This window comes from Lates calcarifer, linkage group LG3 (assembly GCF_001640805.2).
Source record: "Lates calcarifer isolate ASB-BC8 linkage group LG3, TLL_Latcal_v3, whole genome shotgun sequence".
NCBI lineage: Eukaryota > Metazoa > Chordata > Actinopteri > Centropomidae > Lates > Lates calcarifer.
Window position 1 is genome coordinate 13,696,650 of NC_066835.1, and position 19,543 is coordinate 13,716,192.

At 39.4% G+C, this 19,543-nt stretch overlaps 1 protein-coding gene across 50 annotated transcripts in view; it reads right to left on the reverse strand.

Annotated features, from left to right (window-relative positions):
• The window catches only part of ptk2aa (protein tyrosine kinase 2aa), a 64,542-nt gene that overhangs the window by 8,542 nt on the left and 36,457 nt on the right, over positions 1 to 19,543 (reverse strand). For 5 of the 50 annotated variants that reach the window (XM_051067155.1, XM_051067190.1, XM_051067197.1 and 2 more), the window contains 13 exons: positions 9,347 to 9,403; positions 8,332 to 8,352; positions 6,538 to 6,635; positions 6,204 to 6,288; positions 5,972 to 6,072; positions 5,707 to 5,822; positions 5,166 to 5,266; positions 4,600 to 4,689; positions 4,203 to 4,407; positions 3,904 to 4,015; positions 3,700 to 3,774; positions 2,125 to 2,232; positions 1,371 to 1,475 (listed from right to left, as the gene is read on the reverse strand). In XM_051067155.1, coding sequence (XP_050923112.1) covers positions 1,371 to 1,475; positions 2,125 to 2,232; positions 3,700 to 3,774; positions 3,904 to 4,015; positions 4,203 to 4,407; positions 4,600 to 4,689; positions 5,166 to 5,266; positions 5,707 to 5,822; positions 5,972 to 6,072; positions 6,204 to 6,288; positions 6,538 to 6,635; positions 8,332 to 8,352; positions 9,347 to 9,403 — 1,274 coding nt within the window. Of the gene's footprint in view, positions 1 to 1,370; positions 1,476 to 2,124; positions 2,233 to 3,699; positions 3,775 to 3,903; positions 4,016 to 4,202; positions 4,408 to 4,599; positions 4,690 to 5,165; positions 5,267 to 5,706; positions 5,823 to 5,971; positions 6,073 to 6,203; positions 6,289 to 6,537; positions 6,636 to 8,331; positions 8,353 to 9,346; positions 9,404 to 9,511; positions 9,708 to 12,125; positions 12,144 to 14,289; positions 14,377 to 14,761; positions 14,827 to 14,923; positions 15,147 to 16,126; positions 16,158 to 16,399; positions 16,518 to 17,634; positions 17,743 to 17,928; positions 18,007 to 18,280; positions 18,422 to 19,543 lie in introns of those variants that run through there. The other 45 variants (XM_051067142.1, XM_051067186.1, XM_051067195.1 and 42 more) reach the window with 27 other exon arrangements.

Genomic DNA, 19,543 nt, shown 5'->3' on the forward strand with positions numbered 1-19,543 from the left:
CTCTCAAACATGGCAGGCTGATAAGTACCAGATTTACCAGTAAAAAGAATAATAGATAAAGAGAGGGGACATCGCTTCCAACACTCATCACTCATATGTGTTTTTCCTTCTCCTACTCCTGGCTCAAAACAGCCCATCAGGGCAAGAGGAAAAGCAACCTGACCTGAAGAGAGAAGAAAAACAGATTTGTTTTGCAAAGGCAGTGATTTGGCTCCTTTTGGGGATATTTCTGTGTCTGATGAGATAAATCAAAGGACAGCTGAGCCAGTTCAGAAATCTGAAAAAGATATTCTTCAGCTCATCTGGCAACAATGATAAACGTAGAGATGGTTTACTGCAGGGAAAAAGTGCAGACCAAACCAACTTTTCATGTCTACATTTAGACATTTGCAGTCTCTGTTGATGCATACTGTCAGCCACGACACTTTTATAACATCCAGTGGTTTGTATTACTAATATATGTGATTCTCCTCCAGATCTTTTATTCTATTTGTCTTTCAGAAGATTTTCCTACTTTAGTTTGTTTGTGCATACTTTTAAGTTCACTTGTTAAGTAATGCCGTGTCCACGTTGTTCATGGTGACGACAACATTTCTTGGCAATCAGCTTATTAAATAGCAGTGGTGCCACAGGCTGTGAGCCCCACTTGGCATCAGATTTGTGCCACCTCCTTTGCCAAAGGCTCTGGGCATGTGAGCTGTTGTTTTTCCACACACAGGGCACTTGTGTGGGGCTAGCCCCACTTAGCTGCTTCACCAAAGAAACACAATCAAAAACACAATTTAAGAACGATTCTATCAGCCACTGACCTTAAACTGTAGATTCATGTTTTTTTATGTCAGGAATTTATCTAGAATTATATCAATTTCTACGTTTCTCAGTGCCGTTAAAACCACTCTTTTTCAGCTGCCAGTAGGTGGAGCTGTGTCCCACTTGCACAAAACAGCCTATTGCAGATCAATTCTATAATAACGCATAAAATAAACAGATGACAGACCATTTGATACTCAGCTATTGCACTTTTTTCATGATTTCTTGAATCTCTGTGGAAGAGAATAACTTAAACACATCTTCTTTTGTTCATCTGTGCTCCTTTAGCAAGCACACATGCTTCATCAAAATCCTCACACGTATAAATAAAGCCAGTATGTGCTGGTGAATAGACAGCCAGTTTGATCAGCCGTCAAGCTGAAAATGGAGAAGACGAGTGCAAAGTTTGCAAGACTCATAGTCAAACTGGCAGCCATGTTGAAAAATAGCAGAATTTCCCTTTTAGAGGAGATTTTTCTGGCAACAGTCCACAGACAAAAACTGTAAAGAATTGCCTGCGTATGAATATTTCTGTGTTTGCATGTGTTTATGAGTGTTACCATGAAGCTCTCCTCCTGCTCCAGCCACCGCTGGTCATCTTCCATCTGTTGTTGCTGCATCATCAGCCTCTCCTCCATCATAGCCTGGCCAACACATCCACTGTCCTGTAGACAACATGGCTGCTTAAATATGCCGTAATGCTGTTTCTCTTTAAAATGTAGTCATACTACATAAAACATTATAAAGTCAAATATTTGCAATTTTGTCAAAAACTAAGAACTGGATAAAAACCAGTTAAGAACAACAAAATTATTGATCAACTCACTGAGTGATTAAACAGTGTCACAATGAAAGAACTAAAATAGAGAGGCTAATAAAAATAATCTCAGGGATCAAGTAGCCATTTTAAACATTTTCCTGACTGCTGCTACTTTATTCCCCTGCACAGAGCCCACTGTGGTCTGCTTGAAATAACAACTTCACGTGGTAGAAGTGCCAGCACCTCACTACTGTAAAGTAACCTGTTCTGTTTAATCGAAATGAAAAGTTAATTACATTACTGAATGAAATTTGAGGAGCTAGCTCGTGTTAGGTTCAGCTGCCAGCTGAATAAGACATGTTCAACATTTTCAGTCAACTTTAATTTGCATTCATGTACTAAACACTAACTTTCCTTTACCATTTATTTACATTTCTCTGTCTTTTTTGCAGTGATTCATCATGAGGCTTTGATTATTCAGGTTTCAAGCGAAAGGTAGACAGAAAATCCAGGCACATTGTGGTGCATGTTCATGATTCGAGTGAAACGTGTACCTCCATGTTCGAGCTCCACAGCGCAGTGTGTTCAGGTCTGTGCTGATTCCAGGAATCGGTAGGAGGGAAGCTGCTTCCTACTCCACCTACACCACCGTGGGCTGATGGCTGGGTGTGGATAGACAGAGAGAGAGAAAGAAAGAGATGGACAGGACAGAGAGAACAACAACATAACATTAATAATGTAATGAACAAACAGTGCAATGTGTAAATTATATTAAATTTCCTTTGAGAATACATCAAATTCCCTCACTTTCCCTGCCTTGGTGACTAAAAAAGACAATATTGTGTGTGTGTGTGTACATATATATATATATATATATATATATATATTCAAACTTAAAGCAGATACACAGGACAAGTTTGGAAATCATAGTAGAATTTGATCAAATAACAATACTTATATTCATACATACAAATATTGCTATAATATTAAATAATAACAAAATATGTTCAATAATAAGCCATGATTTGTTACAGGACGTCAAAGAATCTTGTGAGTATTTCAGCTGAAGTCCAGCGTGTAAAACATGTTACCGTAATATACAGATGTTACTCTATGATGTGATCAAGTTTGACTTAAACAGCAGTTAAAATTATACACTCCTTATAAGGACAGGGGAGAGGGAGCAGCTTATTGCCATAAAAGCTGAAGAACGGCTTTGATTTGTGAGTTTGTGAGTGTGTGGTGTGTGTGTGTGTGTGTGTGTGTGTGTGTGTGTGTGTGTGTGTGTGTGTGTGTGTGAGTGGCTTTTAGCACTACAGGAAATGCCTGCTGTCTACTCGGTTTATGAGGAGAGGAATAACTGCACTGGAAGTCTCTTCTGACTCTCTCTCTTTCTGACTTTGACACATGCAGCACACACGCTCCCTGTCTTTCCAACACAGTGACTTTAGTCAGACTCAACGCTAACTTTACTGGGTTGTGATGAGAGACCAAGATGACTGACTAGAATGACAAGGTATTTTTCCAGTTCTGGAGTACTGAAATTTACTGATTTGTTTTTAATTATTATTGTTATTAGTATTATTAATTGTTAGTTGTGGTTAATGTATCTTTCTTTTTAATTTAATACTTTTCCTTCACTTTTTCCAGACATTATCCTCTTCACTGGATTTAGGGAGCTTAATCAGGGTTAGGTTTTGTTTTTTTCGTGATTGCCACACCACCCAGCCTCTACCAGGACACATTTTCTCTTGCATAATCATTTATCTTTGCAGACTTTTCTCTAATATTGTAAGATGACCTGAATAGGAAAAAAACTTGTATATATATTAAACCATATATCATCAGGGTTTAATGTTTATGTTAATTTACAGTTACAACAACAAATAAGAAAGTAGTAAAACACACAGTAGAGAAGACACTGAAGCTCCTCTCCTTGAACATGTCCAGCAATGTATATTTGCTTCTGTGATTAATACTGTTTATTTTTCCTAAATGAGTACCAGTAGTGTTTTTGTTTCTCAGTGGATTGCACGATGTTCCTGTAAGCTGCAGAGTCCTGAAATCTGAAATCCATTTTTTCATGTGTGTGTGTGTGTGTGTGTGTGTGTGTGTGTGTGTGGCTTTACCGGAAAGTGGTTGTGTTGGGGGCTGGAGAAGAAACCCTCACTGGAGCGAGGACTGGGGTAACCTGGTCTACTGGGCTACAGACAGAAAGATAAGTTTGTTTCTGTTTCCTATAATATATTAATAAACAACAGTAAAATGAGAAACAGAAACAGAAACAGAAACAGAAATTCAAATGGGTCCATGAGAGAGTCACTGAGTCTTACCTTAGGCGGAGCCTCATCAGACCCTCCAGAGTCCCAGGACACGGTGACTTGTCTCCTCATCTCCATTCGAAGTCTCTCCTCTTGTTGAAGCTTCTCCTCCTCCAGTATGGTGCTACACAAATTATACACAAACGCTAATGTGTTAATATTTGATTTTACTCACAATTAAAAGACAGACTTCATCTTAATTAACTGTCTACTTTTTCATCTTAACAGGTGTATCTTCCAACATCTTGTTTTTCCACTTGTTTCAACAGACATGTGCACAAACACGCACACAAACAAAAACACATCATCACCTGAGCTGTGTTTTGAGTTCGGTGAATCGCGGCCTCTTGCTGGGGTCATACGACCAACACTTGGTCATCAAACTGTAGAGGGTGGGCGGGCACTGAGGAGGCATAGCCAGTCGCTCACCGTTCTCTATCCTGCCAATCACGTCGTTGTTCTTCACCCCCTGGAAGGGCTTGATGCCGTACATCAAGATCTCCCACATGCACACACCTGCAGAGATGCAGACACAAACAGGCAGATTTTGTTTAAGACAGAAAGTGACTGACAAAAACACAACTGTCAGACAAAGACACTCAGAAACAACTCTACATACCCTAGATATAGGCAGCTCTGGATGAAATAGTGTGGTGAAAGACTGTTTCACAGATGATGGACTGTAAAAACATTTTTCCGGTAACTCACCAAACATCCAGACATCACTGGCAGAGGTGAATCTTCTGAAGTTGATAGATTCAGGTGCCATCCACTTGATAGGAAGTTTACCTTTAGAAGCTGAAACAAAGAGAGATATAGTTCACTACAAGTTGTCTGCGGATTCAAGATTATCTAGACTACAGAGCGTTTTTTATAGATAAAATAAATCTGTAACTTAATTGAATTAATGGTCAATTTTGCATCCACCAATTAGAAGGTTAGAAATGAGAAGGAACTAAAGTGAACTGTAGTAGCCTGATGTCACCAGTAGATGGTGGTACAAGTACAACCAACTAGAAAAGACTGGCAATGGCACACAAAACTGAAACACAGACTGGTCTCAGGTCAGCACCGCTCACTTCTCTTAACCAACAGCATGAAACAAACCAATGTCTGTCTGTAGTGTTTAGGTGGTAACATATACCAAAGGGGAAGGTTAGGACATTAAAAACCGTCTTGAATCCATTTGAAATATTAATGAATCGATGTTATATGTCAGAACAAAGCTGTGTATTGATGTGTGTGTGGGTTTTAGTGTGCAGGTGTTTCATTACCTTTGTAGTAAGAGCTGTCCTCCATGTATCGTGACAGACCAAAGTCTCCGAGCATCACACAGTCGACCGAGGAGACCAGCACATTACGGGCTGCGATGTCCCTACGAGGCAAAAACAGCTGTGTCATAGTTGTTTACTGTCATTTCTTTGATGCTAAGTATCCATTGAAGAAGACGAGAGATGTGCTGTGTTTGAAAAAGATTCCATATTTACATCACTTTATTTTGAGTGAATTTTAAATATAAAATCTATGCAGCATGTGTTGCCCTCAAACATTCACACAACAGAACCACAAACGTAGCGTCCCATGATGCAATGTTTTGCCTTTGATGGATGTGAACGTTACACTTATGCAACACTGCACTTGCCAGTGATGATGCAAAATGATGAGTGCCTGAGTGAGTGTCTAGTAAAAATCTTTATATGATCTCTGGTAATAAAAATAATGTGAATCCAATGCAAACACATAATCTGAGCCAAGACTTCTTCTTAAATCAGAGTCTATCTAATCTTTTGTGTGTGCATGCTTGTGTATGTTTACCTGTGTACAAAGCGTTTGCTCTCCAGATAGGCAAGCGCCGTACTAAGCTGGTAGGCAAAAAGAATGAGAGTGGCCAGGTCCAGACTGTACTTCCTCACCTGAAGGAATGAACGCAACTGTGGACAGACAAGAGAGAGGGAGGAAGATGAAACACTACTGATAGTGGATATCGATGCATGTCCCCACACACAGCTTCCTTCATGTACCGACAAGAGGTGTAACAAACTTTCTTCTGCACAAAGAGCACACAGAGCCTCAAGCGTACCTCTCCGAGAGTGCAGAGCTCCATGATGATCCACACCGGGTTCTCTGTGATCACTCCGATCAGCTTGACAATGTGAGGGTGGTCAAACTGACGCATTGTCACTGCAGAGAAAGTGCAACCACACACTCATTCACACGTATAAACCTCAGCATGTGAGAAATGAGTCATAGTTTTCTTGTAGGTCAAGTCAATACACACACTCTCACACACTAAAAATACAGTGTGGTCTTACATGCTTCCTGTAGGAACTTTTCTCTGACACTGTCTGAGGTACAGTTCTTACAGGTCTTAATGGCGACAGGTAGAGCCGGTTTGTCCTGCACAACACACAGCGCACAAGTTAGCGGATTAGTAGTGATACAATGCTGTGAGAGATATGGATACAGATAATCTGATATTTACACTTATTGCTAAAATGCACACTTGAGAATATATAAAATTTTTCATTTTAATGGTTCGTTTCAGCAGGATAATGAGATGACTGTCAGATAACAAAACTGTCTAGTTATTTATTGGTGTGCATTTGATACGTTTAATTGAATGTTTGTATGTGCATGTCTACATACCGGGCTGTTATAAACTCCTTGGTGCACATCTCCAAACTGACCCTCTCCAATGCAGCGACCTAACTCTATCCTGTCCCTCTGGATTTCATAGTCCCGCGCTGAGAGAGGTAAGGAGGAGGAGAAAAGAAAAGAAAAAAGAAGTAGAAAGAGTAACATTCACCTGCTGTTTTCCATACACTGGAAACACTGGAAGGACCCATCACTTTTCACATGCTTCTCTCTTAGACCACACGGACGGGGCTTACCAGGACAAGACAATTTGGATGGTATCAGGTAAATGTTACTTAAGAGAGAAAATAGTTAAAAGTTTTAAGATACTTGAAAATTATTTCAAATTTTCTAGCAGTCAAATTAATATTGTCCTTTTTGGTAAACCCCATCCACTGGTAATAGGGCTGTACTAAAATAAACCATTAATATGTAATTTATGCAAATACACTGTAACCACAGGTATGTAAATCCAGAGTAAATTCTCTTCCCCAAACACCTCAAACTACACAAACCTTGACTTAACATGCACACTGCCAAACAAACATACCAACATACAGTAAACCCATTTAACAGGAAAATGTAAAGACCATAAATGCTGTGTTTACATGCACACCAGAGTCCCATTTTCATTTCTGTTTCACCCTGTACTGACATAGACAAGAGGACTGCACATAAACACATACTTCTGAATAAGATTATTAATTGAGAAAAAAACCTGGAGCACTCTCTACATGTAAACATCAAGAAGGCCTGTGCCTGGATCTGTGACAGACAGACATAAACTGATACCCTGGATCTGAAGTCTGTCGATTTTGAATAAACTATTTATACTTGGTGAATATGTCCAAAAGAATTCAAATTAATGGTTTTGTTTTTGCAACTGACATCCACAAGCTTCCACATTTTCACTTTGACATTTATGTGTTATCAATATTTCTGCCTTGCAGAGAAGGTTATGAAACATTTCTTCAGCGGTGCATTAATGTCAGCTGCCAACCAACTATAGCAAAAATGGGCAAAAAACTGAGTTTTATGCAGGAGATCGATCATCATGAAGTTAGCTACTTGACTGAACTAAAAGATAAACACAGTAAAATCACAAACGCCAAGAGTATAACCAAAGCACATTCCTTTACATGGAGATTTACTGCAATCAATCCACACTGCTATTTACTTGCAGGAAATTAATAACTGCTTCAAACGAAAAGAACCCACAGAGAACTCAGGAAAAAGAAAAAAAAAAAAACAAAAACAAAACATAACCATAATACTAAATCACAGTAAAGGCATAAAAATGTCACAACCAACATGATGGTGACATGAGAACCAAGCCAACAAACAATGCAAATTATTGTGAGATGGTTTAACTTGTTTCCCAATTCTGATTTAAGGATTAATAAAATAATTGCATTGTTCATGGATTGGCCCTCTCTTTCATTTCCAACACCAGACCCAAATGAACTGCAGTCTACAAAAACACCAACGACCACAAGTCAACAACAAACTGGATATTAGAGTAGACCTTGAGTCTTTGTATTTTTCTTTGCCAGGTACTAATGGTGAAATAAAACATCCTACACTGGTTCCCAACTACTAAAAAAGCCAGTAACTCATGTAAATCAATGGGTATTGTTTTAATGGAATAAAAATAAATAAATAAAGTTTTAATGGGGCAGGAAAATGACGCAAATCTGTTCCTATAATTTATACAAGTGCCCGGCAAAGAAAAACATAAATGAAAAGAAACTTGAAAAATCAAGGCATTTTGGTAGGACAGAATGAGACAGAGGCAGGCAATTTTACCTTCAACTACTCCATAGCTCACTGTGTTGGCGATGGGAGAAAGAGGAAGAAAGAGAGATGAAGAGAGGGGGAGAGCCAGACAGCTGCTTTAAGATTGAAAATAGCTCAGAAAACACAAATGCGCACATATAGAGACAAAGGCAACTGACCCATTTAATTCTTTATCAAATGTTTAGTCAATAAATAAGTGAATGAATGAAAAAACTGAACTGATACTGACAGAGAATGATTAAGAGATAGACCTGTTTTAAAGCTGTTACTGTTATACTGCTTCATTTTATACATAGAGCAGAGAGTGTGACATGAACACACAGACAAGCTCAGTCACGGAGAAGGAAAATATGTCGGAAGTCTGCTTAGAGAACAAAAAAAGCCAAGCGAAAGAGACAAAGAAATAAAGCTGGACAAATATAGCAAGACGGGGAAAGATAGAAAAAGACTGTGGGAGGAAAGAGGAACACAGTCCATTTTCAAAGTTGGCCCCACAGTCAAATACATGAGTAAACTGCACAGGCCAAAACATCTACTTACAAAATATTGGAACACAGGGCTGAGACCACCATTATTAACAAGGCTGTAGCCAAACTTACCAGCACATTCAGGGGCTTTTACTAACATGTGAATGTATTTGACAGATGTAATGTCCCTCTATGAACCACATGTATAGACTATCTCTACTACTAGCTCTGTGACCTCCAGCCAGGGTCTCTACTGTTTATATAAGGCAGAGAAACTGGCCTGAATTTGATTAGCTGCTACCTAATGCAGTCTAATGCAACTTCTCCAGCTCCTTATGTGAGTGTGTTTCTTGGAAAACACTCACACCACACTCATTTCATTAGCTAGCAGAACGAAATTAATGTTTGTTTGAGAGCATGAGCATTTGACAGAAGAATAACAGTGTAACAGTTACTTCATAGTCCTCTTGTGCCAGTGCAACAGAAGCCGACTCCTTTAGTACAAATATTTTAGTTGGTAGATGAGGCTGAAAGACGAGAGGGAATGGGTTACTTACTGGAGGGCATGGTGTATGTGTCCTCTTCATCAACTATCTCTGCATAGTCATCGGTCTCTGTAACATTATACACACACACAAGCGATCAGAAAAAACACACACAGGCATTTGTCTAAAATAACATAAATACACAAACAAAACAATTGTGCACGTTGCTCAATTTACCATCTACTATGGTACGAAGGGTCCCTGATACAGTCAAACACATGCGCACGAAAAAACAAAACTGCGCAAAAAACTTTAAAATAAAGCAGCTAACTCTTAAAACGAACTCTGTTTCGACAACTCCTGCCCAAAGCAACACCCACGTAGCTCCTCTCCCTCTCTCTTTCTCTCTCTCTCACACACACACACACTTGGCGGAGAATGTCAGCTGAGCATGTGTTGTGCATATCTGTCTGTGTGAGAGCAGCTGGGGTGCAGGGAGTAGCTGTGGTGGTGATGGAAACAAAGACAGAAAGGAGAGAGTTTAAGAGAGTCAAGTAGAAAACGAAACAGAAAACAGGACAGAAGAGTAAAACAGAAAGAGATAGAGAGACACAGAGAGGAGAAAGAGATAGTGTGTCTAGCGTCTAGCCATGTAAGCAGATGGTAGCATTTAGGATCAAATCTGTGTAAAATCAGACAGAGAGACAAGGGGAAGAAGAGAGAAGAGCCAGCAGGAAAAAAAAGAGGCAAAGATGGACCATGTCTATCCTGACCAGATGGTGGTGTTTAAAATAAAATCAGTGTGCAGACTCAGCTGTTGGAAACGAGAGTCAAACATCTGCCATCCTAAACACTCCCCTCACAGCTCTGCTTGGGATTTATCAGGCTCTGTGGGAACGTGTCCCCAAATTTATCAGAAATCCTTTTCTTAAGCCTGTGGCTGATTTTCTCAAGAGATTTTCCTACAACTTGCCATGTAGGATAAGCTGTGGAAAGCACTACTGGCCAGCTGTATAGCAGTTAATGTAAAGGAGGCTGATTAAAAAATAAAACACTGGATATCTACCAATGCAAATGAGACTGTAAATAGCTCACTATTATTATATTAGTGCCTAAATCAATAGTTCAGCATTTTTATAAGTGTGCTTTTTTCACTCACTTGCTGAGACTTAGATGAGGACTTTGATTCAATTAAACCAGGAAGCAGTTAGCTTAGCTTAGCTTAGCACAAACACTGGACACGAAGGAAAACAAATAGCCTGGCTCTGTCTACAGGTTAAAATAGCTAAAGCGAAACATGTTATATCTTGATCAGTCTTTAAATAGAGCCAGGTTAGCCGTTTCCCTCTGCTCCCAGTATTTATGCTAAGCTAAGCTAACTGGCTACTGGCTGTAGTTTCATATTTACAGACGTGACAGACATGAAAGTGGTGTCGATGTTCCAATCTACTCATCTATTTCCCAAAATATCCAACTACTCCTTTAAGGGCAAGATGAATGAAACACTGTTAGCTTAAGTTCTAGCTATTATTACTGCTACATACTTTACATGTACAGTAGCCAATAACAGAAGTGGTTGGAAAAAGTGTAAACTTTTAATCAAACAGGCATGACTTTTACTAAACCACTGCTGTTTTTGATTTATAGTTCACATGAGAGGAAATGAAAGCCTGTTCCTCAAAAAACAAGAGTTGGAATAAAAACAACAGCTCTGCCTAGTTTGTTTTGCTGCTACTAAAATTTAACTTGATAGACTGATCATGAACAACATGACATTAGTAAAAGGTGGTTTTCATCAGTCATTATTTATTTGATAAAACACAGTTTAATTTTTCTTCTCCCCACAGCCAGGCTTATCAGCATTTCCATATGAGCCTTAACCAAATGTTTCCAGCTGATTTTCCAGATCTTTTTGAAATTATTTGTTGCCTTGAAATCTGCAGCTTACACTGATAGTTTGTACTGTGAGGTCCATTGCTGTATAGTCAGTACCTTGTGGTTTGAGATTTGTTCTGAAGAATCAATGTTTTCTAAGTTTGACTGGTCTAACTCTGTCTCTTTCTGCTTTCAGTGGAGGGAAAATGTGTGTGTGTGTGTGTGTGTGTGTGTGTCTGTGTGTGAGAGAGAGAGATCTAGTTAGCCCATTATAGCCAGGAATGCACCCGTTCTCGAATCCAGCAAACCTCTCCCTACTCCACTCTGTGTGCACATGAATGTATGTGAGTACACGTGTGCATGATTTTGCATGTGTGTAGCTGTCTTTCTGTGTGTGTGTGTGTGTGTGTGTGTGTGTGTGTGTGTGTGCATGTGCGTGTGTGTGCACAGAGAGAAAGGTTTGGAGAAGTTCCCTTAAAGAGGAATACCACTTAATTTACAAATTCTGCTTTTTTGTGTTCATCTTGTGGTTAAAATCAGACATACTTCAATTTTAGTGGTAACATAATGGTTATCCATTTTCAAAATAATCACAAATAGAGACAGACGCAAAAAAAAAAAAACATCTTAAAACACAATATGAAAAAATAGTAAGCCACTCTAACAGATCAAACCCATTAAAGCTACTGGTGATTTCTTCATGTTTCCAATCACTGAAACATGAGGAACAACACTTTTAACTACATAATCACTACATTCTGAATCGTTTTATATCATCTAACTCGCACTACATTTACATAATAGAGCACAAACACACAGAGCTATTGTTAAAGAAGGAGAAACGCATGCATAAACATCAACCCACACACACCAACACACACACACTACCCTTTCCCAGGAGGGTGCAGTGTGTCGGTGGAGCAGGACAAGAAAGAAGGAACAACAGAGAGACTGATAAACAACAGCAAAACTTTACCATCCCCACTAAGATCTTCTGCAGGGTCCAGGAGAGCATGCAGGAAACGGGACAGCAGAGGAGGAGGAGGAGGAGGAGCGAGAGAAAAAAGCAGGAGGCAGAACAGAGGAGAGAAGAGAGAGGAGAGGAGAGGTTAGAGAATGAAAAGCCTTGAAATAACACGGGAGATGTAGCAGAATCTGCAAAGTTAAACACTCAGCGAGCAGTTAGTCAAGATCCAAAATATCTCTGGTGAAAAGCTGAGTTAACAACTTCCATTAATGTTGTGCAGCAAAATGAAATGAGTGCAAGGAAACAGCAGCAATATGTAAGGCAGTGTTTACACTCCAGTATGCTTTAAATTTAAGAATTATTAAAAACCACACAGACAGAAATTTAATACCTGTTGCACCATAGTATTAAAGTGAAAATGGACTAAAATTACCTATTATTAAATCACATAATTTCAGTATTTCTCAACAGTATATAACAATAATTTCTAATGATATAATTCATTAAATTAATACAACCAGGACCTGGATAATCATCAGAAAATGGAGGGATGGATGATGATCAGTTCATTTGAATGCAAGGGATAAAACAGTCTCAGGTATATCTGAATTAAATGATTTTTTTAAAGCTTTTTGAGAATTGCAGATACCCTGTGTGTGAGCAGGGTTGGATCCTCAGCACTAGTTATGTCTCCCCAAAAGCATCATTATTTAAAATGCTTTTGCAAATGGTTGTGGGTTAACTGCCTCCCACCCTCTTAGGAGGAGGGAGGCTTAGAGCATCTTAAGAAGCTCAAGATCCTGAAGGAGAGTTTTGATCATTTTTGTTCATTTTTGAGGCTACACTTTTAGCATGACCACTGATGCTCTTTGTAAAGTGACTATTGATGTGGAATAAATGATAAAGATACAGTCAGCTCAATGGACTCAGCGTAGTTCAAAGTAAAATGTGAGATTTTAAAAGTCGTATGTCAACCATGCCTGTGTGTCACGTTTAGAGCCTCCAGAAGAAAAAGTCTGGATCCTTTGTTAGCGTTTTAACAACAAACCAGCTGCTGTCCAGATCCACTCTCTGAGCAGTCCTGCGAGCTGCCAAAGCCACAGATGGAGACACGAGGACATGCTCTGACCCACTTAAAATGTCAACCTTACTGCGGGACACGTATATAGATGGTGTGAATTTTGGTAAAGCACAATGCCTCATAACTTTTATGTGTTTACGCTATCATGAACATTATTTTTTTCTAAAACAGAAACAGTTTTGGTGTCATCTTCCTTAGCTACAGAACAACAATCTTGAGCTGGTGGTTGCTCAGAGACACTTTAACAGGGCAGATACTTGGTGGTTGAACCCAAATCTTTTAATGGAAGAACGATCTCTAACCACTTGGCCACCCTGCCACGAATAAAGCTCTGCCTCTTTGAATTAACTGACATAAAACACTGAAAATAATGATTAAAAATAACCAAACTGTGACCTCAACAGCGAGGCATGTGCTGAAGGGAGACTTGAGAGAAACATTTTACTCTGTGGCTACTTCCAGTCACATCTCACAAGGAGGCAAATAAAAAAATATCAATTTTTAGCAGCCTTTGTCAGCAGGTAGGTTAAAGATCTGGTCGCATATGCAAAGAAAAACAATTACTAGTGCATCAAAAACACACACAAACCCCAGGTTTTACAGGAGATATCCCTCAGAGTCTTTTTCATTTGCGTCCCAGTCATTTTAATGAGCACTGGTTTGGTTATATGCAGCAACACACAACCAGTTATTGTGGTTAAATTGTGTTTGCTCCTTCGTGTAAGACTGAATTAGTCAAAGCAACCAAGCGGTTAGGACAAAGACAGTATAGTAGAAGAGAGCATCCTTAAAAATGATTGGATTCAGTAACTAATCCACAAAACCATCTGAATTTTACATAAAAAATCTGAAGGAAAAAAAAAGCTGCCAAATTTGTGCCAATATTTTGAGTGGGTATTATTTTTCTGAAACAAATAAGTGATATAAATTGATCAAGGAAGCCAAAATAAGTTTTACGTGGCTTCTCTGAGACTTTTCTGGATGGGATCTGTGCGCAGAGTTACCCAAAAAACATGATGTGTTTTTATTCCGCCACATCACAATTTTGTGGATACGCTCCCCTACTAACTGTCCAGTGAGAGCTGAGGATACCATTGGGTGGCGAATCTGAACAGAAGACAAAGGGGAGGAGGAAACGCCGCGCCTTGGTTGGCTTAGGAGGTGTCGATGTCACTAGGTCTTCAGCCAATGAGGAAGGGGTGGGGTTGAAAGACAACCAGAGTGTAAGAGGAAGAAAAAAAAAAAAGAGTGAATGGATGCGAGGGAGTGCAGAGGGAGGAGATGTGAGAGAGACCGAGGGGGGAGAAGAGGAAGTAAACAAAAGAAATTAAGGAACAGAGAGGATGGGATGAAGAGAGAGAGAGGGAGAGGCAGTCCCAACAGAGGAGAAAACAATGAGAGATGAGAAGAGGAAAAAAATGACGAAGAGAAAAAACAGATGTTGGAGGAAATGGAAAGACAGAAAGAAAAGACAATAGTTGTAGACAAAGCAGCTAACACTGTGTTCATCTCACCCCTAAACAAGTCAATTTGTTAGTCTGCGTGTATGATTTCTTTATCTTACCTGAGACAGAGATCGTTCTTACTCCACTCCTGACTGCCTCTAACTTCTTCTCATTGTTAGACACTCTAGAAAAAAGGGAAAAACGGGAGAGTATGGTAAATTAGCCAAGACCCACACAACAGTAAAAGAGGTTAACACTCAGGTAAAACTAAATAAACATACCAATGTTCAATCAAAACATTTCAGCAATTTTCAGCATCAGATTTCCTATAAAGAATAAACAGTGGAAACTGTTCTCCACATTCAGGGCTCCCCAGGATGGAAAAAGGAAATACTGCTATCACTATCTGTAAACTAACACGTACTGTTTCAATTATCTCTCTGCCTATTGCCGTGGTCTCTCTCTGTCTGTGTCATCTGAGCTCTACTACTATCTTTACATCACAGACCACAACGGGCAGAGAGAAAAAGAAAGGCAGAGGGCAAAGAGAGAGAGAGAAAGTCAGAGTGAGAGGCCGAGAGAAAGAGGAGGAGACTACCAGAGTGTTTAAAAACCCTAAGTGGAAAATATTTGGCTCCTAAACTTATCTCCTTATTTGACCAGAGACGGACACAGAGAGGAAGAAAAACGAAGAGGGAGACTTCAGTTGAAATGACTAAAAGTAAGCAAAAAGTTTCTGAATCTGAGCAGTTGACAGTGAAAGGTGGACACACCAACGCCCAAGGCTGCTACGGTCACAGATAAACAAACACAATGAGCTCTGAGGCCCGCTGCCAAAAATCCTTAAAAAAAAAAAAAGGCTCATTCTGGAGGAAAACACTGAATATATTTGGTTTTCCTAGTTTAGATTTTCTGATGCAACACTCACATTAGCTTTTAGTAAAAAGGGTTGCATTACAGCTAAATAGTACTTGGGTGGTTGTGGGGCCTTTTTGGTTTTGATTTATTTATGCATCTACATAGTACAGAAAAATAAATAGCCCCACATAAACATAAACATAAACAGCCCAATTGATCTCTACCAGCATGAGTTGAGAAGATGCATTCAAACCATAGTACTGAGCAGAACAAGCATAAAATGACACTGTAAGAATGCTACCGCAAGAAGTTTCCTAATAGAAACGTCAAAGTGGCTTGTTCTGGAAAACAGGAACTACATATATTCTAACTTATATTGCATAATGACCTGCTATCATAACAGCTGTACTAAAGCTTTAAAACACACATGATCATTGACTGAATAACTATTACCATTGGTGTTGGCATAAAAAAAAGGACTAGTACAGGACTAGTATTCTGACAAAAATTACCTCACACAGTCAACAAACAACAAATCTGTTTAATTACACCTCTGACCAAAAAAATGCTTCGGATTATTTTGTTTTTTTTACTGTAACAACACTAAGAATGGGACTGGTACTTACTTTGGGATGGAAGGCAGAGCTCTCTCTCCCTCTAGAGGACAAAAACACACATCATCAGCATCAGAATGATAATTATGGAGAACAGTGAACATACAAGACTTCAAACAGGAGTTTATAACATGTTATCAATGGCATAAACATAAATGCTGTAGCTGTTAATTGTCACTGTCAACATTAAAATGTAGAGCTCATGTTTTTTTTTTTAAATTATGTTCATCTGTGCTATTTCTTTCTGAGGAGCTGAGCAAAAAGGAGGAAACTACAGCTTCATACCTTTCTGAACTCTGACAATGAAGGAATGAGTTTCCATGGAGATGAGCCGACAGTAACCATCAATCAAGTCAGCCAAGTTCTCTGCCATGGTAAGTGACGCTGTTGTAACTGTGAGAGGCTGTGCAGGCGCGCACACACACACACACACACACACACACACACACACACACACACACACACACACACACACACACACACAGTGGAGGGCCTGTTACAAAGAGCCATTATCTCAAAAGACACACGCACACTCTTATGCGTAAGAGCACAGTGGGGGTTTCCAGCTGCTCCTTACATCAGGGGAAATCTCCTCTCTCTCACACATAGTGGGTGTGTGTAAGTCAATTCAATACCATAAAGACTCCACTCGTACAGCAGCAGGTGTTATGAAACCATTCCTCTGTGATTAGAACCATTATATGCAGTCTATACATGGAAACCCAGATAATCTCTTTGTCAGTCTCAGTCACACACAGAGGGCTAAGTAATAGAGCTAATCACCTTAATGGGCACAACTTATGGTTCTTCAGAGTCCACTAGAGGCCAGAGTGGTCATCAGGACTAATACAATATCAACACAAATGCCTCCAGAGAGTGAGAGAACTTGGTGTACCTTGCATTGCTCTGTCCATATCATTGTCCTACTATAAGGCCAAGAGTCTGACAAACCTTTGACACCAAATGGTTTTGCTGTAAGCAACTCAGAATTAAAGATTAAGAGCCTCTTTTAGGCTCATCATTTTTTAACATAAATGTACATTTCCATCAACAGAAACATATTTTTTTCCACAAGGATCAGCATAATCACACCAGGGTCCAAGTTTAACCACAGCACACACCATTGTTGTGACTGTGCTCTTTTTTCTCTCCATTTTTGACAGGCTACTGCTGCTGAAATCTCTACCTTCACATCACACCATACTAAAAATCACAGAAGACACTCACTTCTTTTGAATGGGCACAGCAGAAATTCTCTACCTCTGAGTGAAGCAGGGTAAACCATAGCACAATGCGTAAAAAGAAGCGGGAGAAGTGGGTACTCCCCTGTTATGTTAAAACACCCAACATGAATGGAACTACATGAAAATGGAAAACAGGTGGCTAAAATGTAAATGAGTTATTACAACTCATCAAATTGTAATGCTATCCTTTAAAAAAATATGTTCAGCACATGCAGACAGTGAATCCATATACTTTATACAGAGAGACAGTTGGGCAGACGGACAGATTGGTTGTACCTCAGCAGCTCCAGCTACATTGACCTGTAGCATGCCTTTTCTGTCCTTCTCCTCCGTAGCCGAATACTGGATTGACTGAACTTGGTTAAAATTAGCTAGGTGGGTAGGCTGGGGACAAAAACAGAAACACAAAACAAAAAGAACAGAAATTAAACAATGCCTGTACTTTCACTTGAAGTTAGTGCTCCCTGCTGTGGGCCTTAAAACACTTGGTTTGGCAGAACATTATCAGTAGAAGCCAGCTGCTGATAAACCTTGGTTGTGTTATAACAATGTGTTCCTGGAAAAACTCACTGTGGATCCCTTGTCAGTGAGGTAGCTGATCCCTTCCTCTGGCCCGATAGCTAACTCCACCTGGATCACCCAGCTGGACTGTGGCGAGTGAAAAAGAGATTTGGAGTTGGAAAGGGAGAGATAGAATAACCATTTGAGGGAAAGGGAGGGGAGAAGAGTTGGAGATAAATATAAGTAAATGTCATTTACGCATCAGAGGCCTGTAAGACACTCTGTGGGACAGAGTACCATGACATCCTTGATACATGCAATACCAGATGCTAACAACAGGGGTCGACCTAACACAACTAACCAGAGCTTTCATGGTATATCAGGGCAGGGTAAAGTGGAGGCAAGAATTAAAGAAACCTACCCCGAGGGCACATTTGAAGCACTCCTTATCATAGCGGTAGATTGGAGCAAGTATCTCCAAGAACTTCAGGATGCACTGCTCGTCGTTGAGATTGGCTACCTGCTTAAACGTCTGCTGGATCAACTTACGGAGAGTTTTAGCCTGAAAAGAATAAAGACAGAGAGAGGATGAAGGAAATAAAGATTAATAAGTCATTTTTATTTAAATGTTATCAAGCTGATACAGCAGCAGATTTTACAGCTGGGAGAGGGAAGTGTACGATGAGGTGTAAGAGTTTGGGAACATGGTGACAGAGAAACTAAGAGAGGAAGACATTGATTGACTAATAGTCCACTCTGGTTTCAATCAAATTGACTTTAGCACTTCATTGTAGGGCCACTCCAAGTTCAGATCAATATCTTAGCAGAGACACATTGGTGATGTTAGTTACCACTCAATTAAACATCAAAGAGTCTGTCCATTCATCTACACAGTAACTTAGATCACAATATACCACACAAAAAGTGCCGTCACAGGTTTTCAGAGTGACAGTTGCATTTTCCCTGCTGGCATTACAATCACTGTCAGACCTGATTTTATTTTTTTTTAGGTCTGTTATGTCACCACAGAGGAGACAGATGGGAAAGAAAATCCATCTAGGAACATTATTCTGCCATTTACAATCCTCTCTATACTTTACAGCTTCAGACATAAAGATACAAAATGCACATATGCACATACAAGCACAATATTGCGCACATAATCCTCAATATCCGATGTATATCTGAAAATACCATGATTTATATGAGGATTTAACAAAGGACCTTTGTGACCCTTTCCCTCTCTAATATGATCTCAGGCCTTTCCACATACTGTATCTCTGCACAAATATGCAGTACTAAAGACATTAAAAAGTATATAAGTGATGGTATGATCGAAAAAAAAAAAAACATACACACTTTAGTACATAATGTGGAAACACACATTCACACAAGCACAGCCACTGTCCGGAGAGCCCCAAGCTATAAATAACTCCACATATAGATTAAGATAAAGATTAGAGGCGATTTAGTGCAGCACAGACCAGGCTTAAAAAATGTGCAGATTTACAGTAGAGTGGTACATCACATTTAGGTCATTCTGCACAAAATAAATGAGCAGTTTCACAACTATGATTATTACAAAGAATGTCAGTTACATTGATTTATTGACAACAAATCTAACAAAAATGCAACTGACTAATTTCAGGTTGGTCTAAATATCTAAATAAAATGTGTAATTTTT